Source organism: Struthio camelus, chromosome 23 (assembly GCF_040807025.1).
Source record: "Struthio camelus isolate bStrCam1 chromosome 23, bStrCam1.hap1, whole genome shotgun sequence".
Taxonomy (NCBI): Eukaryota; Metazoa; Chordata; class Aves; order Struthioniformes; family Struthionidae; genus Struthio; species Struthio camelus.
In genome coordinates this window covers 10,209,340-10,215,407 of record NC_090964.1, presented here as the reverse complement: position 1 = coordinate 10,215,407, position 6,068 = coordinate 10,209,340, and the positions used below count along the sequence as shown (strand labels likewise).

The 6,068-nt window shown below is 75.2% G+C and overlaps 1 protein-coding gene across 1 annotated transcript; it reads right to left on the bottom strand.

The window, feature by feature from the left end:
• Positions 1 to 1,644: 1,644 nt before the first annotated feature.
• On the bottom strand, positions 1,645 to 5,741 carry LOC138062039 (uncharacterized). Its single transcript, XM_068917570.1, has 14 exons — positions 5,551 to 5,741; positions 5,310 to 5,470; positions 5,009 to 5,168; positions 4,569 to 4,739; positions 4,392 to 4,483; positions 4,103 to 4,260; positions 3,910 to 4,013; positions 3,566 to 3,790; positions 3,331 to 3,416; positions 3,006 to 3,142; positions 2,758 to 2,847; positions 2,434 to 2,642; positions 2,149 to 2,355; positions 1,645 to 2,014 (listed from the first exon to the last, which is right to left on the bottom strand). The coding sequence occupies exons 1-14, from the start codon at positions 5,707 to 5,709 to the stop codon at positions 1,727 to 1,729; spliced, it is 2,247 nt and encodes a 748-aa protein (XP_068773671.1). The 5' UTR covers positions 5,710 to 5,741; the 3' UTR covers positions 1,645 to 1,726.
• Between the last annotated feature and the right edge of the window lie 327 nt (positions 5,742 to 6,068).

The following is a 6,068-nucleotide window of genomic DNA, read 5'->3' as shown; positions in this document are numbered from 1 at the left end:
CGGCCAGCATGTCCCCCCGGCGCTGCACGGGCAGCCCGGAGTCTCGGTGAGCCCCTCTCAGCACCATCCACAGCCCCCCCATGTCCCACGGGCTGCGCACGGCATGCAAACCCCAGGACCGCGCCATGGCCTGCCACCGCGTCCTCGGCAGGGCTGATGCCCCTGAGCCCAGGGGTCCCAAAGGGCCTGTTTCAGCCCCCTGCAAACAGCTGCTCGGCCGGGTCACGGCAGCCCCCCCCCGGAGCCCGAACCACGGCAGGATCGGAGCAAAGACGCGAGCCGGCTCGCCCCGGCTGCTCCCGGCCCGCACGCCGACGGCAGGCAAACAGCGATGCGAGGATGGCAAACAAATCAGTGCTGACGGCACTGACATCAGCGGGCAAAGTCCCCATCCCCGCCGCCGCCCCCCCCTTCCCCCCTGCCTTCGCCCGCCCAGCCCCGGGCTGCTCCCGCCCCGCCGCCCCGTGCGCAGGGCGATGTCACCCGCCCGCGCTCCCGTCGCAGGCGCTGGGCACCCTCCAGCCCGGCACCCCGAAGAGCCCGCAGCGGCGGCGGTCGAGAGAGGGACGGCGCAGTCCCAGAAAGGATGCCAGGACCGGCACCTAGCCGGTGTTATTGCACCCGCAGGGGTCGATCCGAACCTCTGCCCGCAAAATCCCCCCGCTGCCCCCGCGAGCTGCAGGGCAGCCGGAGCGCGGGACCGGCCGAGCGCTCTCCCCGGAGCAGGGCTGGGCTGGCGGCTGCCCAGGCGGTGGCGGCGGCGGCGGCTCCGCGTAGCCGGCACATCCCTGCCTGCACGGGGCCGGGGGAAGCCACCGCCGCTGGCTGCGCTCGCCCCAGGGCTTTGCCGGGGGCAGGCAGCATCGCAGGGAGCCCGGAGGGGGCCGGCGCTGTCCCCAGGGCAGGCGGGGATGGCATCGCGCTGGCCGCCGAGCGGCGGCAGGGCCTGCACCCCGGGCACGTGGGTGCCAAACGGGCCAGCGCCAGGCTGAGCCCTGCCCTGCCGCAGCCGCGCTGTAATTATCCTGGGCAGCATCTGTAATTAGTGCCCTGATGTAATTGTGCTGGGCCGGGGCAGCCTCACATGCTCACCGCCAGCCCCACCTTGCCCGCCGGCCCCCGGCGCTGGGGAGGATCCCGTCCCTGCCGCGCGGCGCCCCACGCCGGCACCGCTGCCGGACCGCCGGCCGCCCCGCAGGGAGGGAGCTGCTCCCCCAGCGCCGGTCCCGCTGCTGCCGCCGAGGGGCTGAGCAGGGGCCGGGCAGGCGGCTTTGGGAAATCCCTGAGCCCCGGCAGCAAGAGAAAACGCTCAGGGCTATTTTCAGAGGAACAGATGCCGGGGGCCCCGCAGCGAGGCAGGCGCGGGTCGGAGCAGCCCGCGCCCCCCCGGGCCCGCGTCCCGTGCCGTCCCGGCGGCCCCGCACCCTGCCCGTGCCCCCGCGCTGGCCGCCTGTGCCTGCGCCCCGGGCTCTATTTATAGCTCTCCCGGAGGCGCCTGGGCCTGCTCCAGCGCATTCCCCAGGCGAGGGGCAGCGGGCAGCGCCGCCTCTGCCCCGCAGCCCCGGCGGGCAGGGTGCCTCCCCGGCCGCAGCACATCCGCCGGGCAGGAGCGCCCGGCCGGCCCCGCACCAGCCCCCGGCCTCCTCCGAGCTGCGCCGGCAGACTTTATTGCAAGGCAGACATCCGAGCTCCCGGCGCCCCGCCGCCTCCGGCGCCCCTGCCGTCCCTAGCAGCGGCTCAGGGGCCGGGCGGCGCCGGTCACCCTGAACTGCCGGCTGAGCACCTCGGAGCTGGCCCGCCTCTCCTGGCCCGGCTGCTGCCCGCCGGCGAAGAGCGTGAAGGCGCCGGGCTCCAGGCGCCACTGCTGCGCCCAGACGGCGCGCTGCGCCGCCGTCACCTGGAAGGGCAGCTTGGCCGCCCGGCCGGCCGGCAGGGCCACCCGGCGGAAGGCCACCAGCTGCCAGCGGGGCACCGGCACGGACGCCTGCTCCCACCGCAGGTACAGCTGCACCACCTGGAAGCAGGGACGGGCGTCAGCACCCTCCGGGCCCCCGGCTGCCCCCTCCCTCGAACGCCCCAGGAGGGATCCCGGCACCGTCCGTACCCCCCGCTGCGGCCAGGGCAGAGCCGGGGGCCCGCGGCGCTCACCTCCTCGCCGTCCCGCTGCCCCGTGTTCTCCACCACCACGGACACGGAGAGGTTGGCGCAGGCGGGCAACGCCGTGGGGCTCAGGACCAGGTCCTGGTAGCGGAAGGTGGTGTAGGACAGCCCGTACCCGAAGGGGTAGAGCGGGGCCTCCTGCCCGTAGTAGCGGTACGTCCGCCCCTCCATGGTGTAGTTCTCCATCGGCGGCACCTGCGGGAAGCGGCCGCGTCGGAGGCAGGCTGGGGGTGGACCGCGGGGCGGCCGGCGCGGGGGCTGCCCTGGCCTCACCTGCTGCATGCCGGCCGGCCAAGTGGCCGGGAGCCGGCCGGCCGGGTTGGCGCCCTCCTCGCCCAGCAGCACCCGGGCGACGGCGAGGCCGGTGGCCTGGGCCGGGAAGAAGCACGCCAGGATGGCCCCCACGCCGTCGTGCGCCTGCGCCCAGCTCACGTCCAGCGGCCCCGCGTTGAACAGCAGCAGCACGACGGGGCGCCCGGCAGCTGGAGGGACACGGGCTGTCACCGCGACCCGCCACTGGCGGGTGCCTGGGGCGCCCCATGGGATGGGCAACGGGTGGCGTCAAGCTGGCGCTGAGCCCCGGCGCTGAGCCCCTACCTGCGCGCACGGCGTCCTGCAGCAGCTCCAGCTGGTGGCCTGGCAGGGACAGGTCCTCGCGGTCCTTCCCCTCCATCTCCACGTCCGTCCCTGCGGGCGAGAGCCAAGGAAGAGCTGGCTAAGCCGGGCACCGCGGACGGACGGGGCAGAGCAGCGCCGAGGGCTCAGCAGGCCGGAGCGGCCGCCGGCGCCCTGCTCCTCCCCGTGGCTCTGCCCGCCGGCCGGCCGGCCGCCCCGGCCCCACGCACCCGTGCCCAGGCACACCACCACCACGTCGGCGCCCCGCGCTGCTCCCTCCACCTCGGCCGGCGAGTACTGCTGGCACCGCGGCTCGCTGCAGCCCGCCGCGAAGCTGACGTTGGCTGGCAGCATCTCCAGACCCCTCCTGCGCCAGGGAAAACCAGCGCGTGTCCAGGCTCCGACGCCGGCAGCGTTAAGGCACCTCTGCCTTGGGGACGAGCATGTCCCTCGCAGGGACGGGCCGCGCGGCCCCAGCAGCAGCCCGGGGCAAAGCGAGCCCCAGGGCTCTCCCGGCGGGACCGAGGGGTGGACGGAGGCATCGTCCTGTCTTACCGGGGCGTATAAATGTACTGCGGCTCCGGGATGGGCGCGTAGTCCCCAAACAGGACCCTGGGGTTGTCAGCAAAGGGGCCCACCACCTGCAGAGCGGAGGGGGCTGAGGACGAGCAGGGGCAGCCCTGCGCTCCCAGGCAGGAGACGCGACGCCCCGGCTGCGGAGCGAGGCGGCCCCGCGGGCTCGCCGGCGGCCCCCAGCTCCGGCGCCGGCCGGCCGGTCTGCCCGGCTCACCGCGACGCGCCGGCCGCGCAGCTCCTGCGCCCGGAGGGGCAGCGTGTCCCGCACGTTCTTCAGCAGGACGAAGCTCTTGACGGCAGCTTCCAGCGCGAGGGTGCGGTGCGCGGGGCTCTGCACGGCGCTCAGGTCCAGGCTGCTGTAGGGGTTCAGGGCCGGGGGGTCGAACTCCCCCAGCCGCAGGCGGGTGTAGAAGAGGGGCCGGACCCGGGCACGCAACGTCTGCAAAGACCCCCAGCACCAAGACCTCGGTCACGCTCAGCACGGGGCGGCCGGGGCGCAGAGCGAGGGCAGGGAGCAGCCCCAGCCCTGCCCCGCGCCCCAGCGCCCTCCCGGCTCACCTCCAGCGTGACGTTGCCCATGGCCAAGGCCTGGGTGATGTGCATGAAGACGTTGTTCCTCAGGCCGTAGGAGAGCTCCAGGTTGCAGCCGGCGTTCACCGCAGCTGCCGTGCCCGAGGGATGGGAGACAGCGCGCTGTCACTGCGCGGCCCCTGGGGATCCCGCGTCCCTCCCGCGGGCCCCGCGCGCTCACCCACGGCCGTCTCCAGGAAGCTGCTCGTGTAGTGGTGTCCCAGCATGATGAGCTCCACAGCACCCTCGTCGCTCACCACGTAGCCCTCGAAGCCCCACTCGCCCCGCAGGATGTCCGTCAGCAGCTTCTTGTTGGCGCAGGCAGGAACGCCGTTGATCCTGCCGGAGGAGAGGGCATCGGGTGGGCTGCAGCACGGCAGCTGGCACCGGCAAGCATGAACGGGCCACGGCCACGGGGCATCCCTGCACCCTCGCGGCCGCCCCACCACGAGCCCTGCCGCGCTCGGTACCTGTTGTAGCTGCACATGAAGCTGTAGGACCCGGCACGCACGCAGGCCTGGAACTGGGGCAGGAAGGTCATGCGCCAGTCCCGCTCCAGCACCTGCGAGCACCGAGGAGCAGAGACGGGGTCAGCGCTTGGGGGAGCCCCCTGCCCACCCCCCCGTGGCGCGCCCGGCCGAGCTCACCTTGGCGTCGAAGCTGAGCCTGGAGACAGGGATGTTCTCGGGACCCCCGTGCACGCTGAAGTGCTTGCAGCCGGCGCTCGCCTTGACGTAGCGCGGGTGCTGGCCCTGCAGCCCCTGCACGAAGCTCACACCCAGCTCCGCGGTGAGGAACGGGTCCTCCCCGTACGTCTCCTGACGGGTGCACAGAGCGATGCGTCACCGCTGCTCCAGTCGGCCACGCTGTACGGCTCCCCCCGGGGTGGGGGGGGGACCCGCTCCAGCCCCAGCACCTTCCCGTCCTCAGCACGTGCTCCTGCCCCCGGGATTCGCCAGCTCCCCATGGAGCTGCTGCCACCCTGAGGCTGTTCGGGGACGGTCCTGCAAGGCCTAATCCTGGCCTGCAGCTCCCCGCCTGGCCCAGCACCCAGGCCGGCGGCCCGGCCTCCCCACGCCCGCGGCACCTGGTTCCTGCCCCACAGCGGGTGCCGCATGATGTTCAGCACCGGGCTGAAGCAGCTGAGCCCCGTGTGGTCCTCGTAGTGGCCCGTGGCAACGAAATGGTTGTGCTTGGCTCTCACTTCGGTGGCGGTGGCGTTGGCCACGCGGTAGACGAGCTCAGGGCTGCGGGGCGAGAAGCGTTAGGGAGCGACGGGGAGCCCAAGGGCCCCGTCCCGCGCGCGCCCCCATCCCCGCCAGCCCCGGGGCCCCGAGGGTCGGCATCGGGGCTACGAGAGCTGGCCCCGGGGCTCGGAGGGCCGGTACCTGAAGGAGGCGGCGAGCCCCAGCGCCTGGGGGAAGGCGGTGGCCCAGCCGGCCGCCTCGGCGTCGCCCCGCAGGCACTCCGTGTTCCAGTTGTAGGGCCCGATGCCCAGGCGCGGGATGGGGGGCGCGGGGCCGTTGCTCAGGGCACCCCCCCTCGCCACCTGCGGGGCAGAAACGCTGCACCGGGGTGGGGGGGCCGGACCCGCCGCACCCGCCGCACCCGCCGGACCCCCGCCCGCACCTGCAGCACCATCTCGGCGGGGGTGAGGCGGCCCACGAGGTCGTCGAGGCGGCGGTGCCAGGGCAGCGCCGGGTCCAGGAAGGGGAAGGGGAAAGGCAAGGGCTGCCCGCAGGACAGCGCGGCGCCCAGCAGCAGCGCGGCGGCGCCCAGCCCGGCCATGGCCCCGCCGCCGCGGCGCGCAGCGGCCCGACGGGCCCGACGGGCGCTCCCGGGGCCGCAGCGCCCAGCCCGGCGGCCGGCGCGGATCGGCGCGGATCGGCCCGGCTCGGCCCGGCTCGGCTCGGCTCGGCTCGGCTCGGCTCGGCCTGGCCCGGCTCGGCCTGGCCCGGCTCGGCGCGGCTCCGCTCCGCTCCCGGGACGGGCCCCGAGGCGGCGCTGCGCGGCCGATGGGCGCGGCGGGGCGAAGCGGAGCGGGGCGGCCGCGGGGGCGACGCTCTGCGCTGACACGAAGAAGCGGCGGCGGAGCCGGCGCGGTCCCGAGCGGAGCCGGCGCGGTCCCGAGCGCGGAGCCGGCGCGG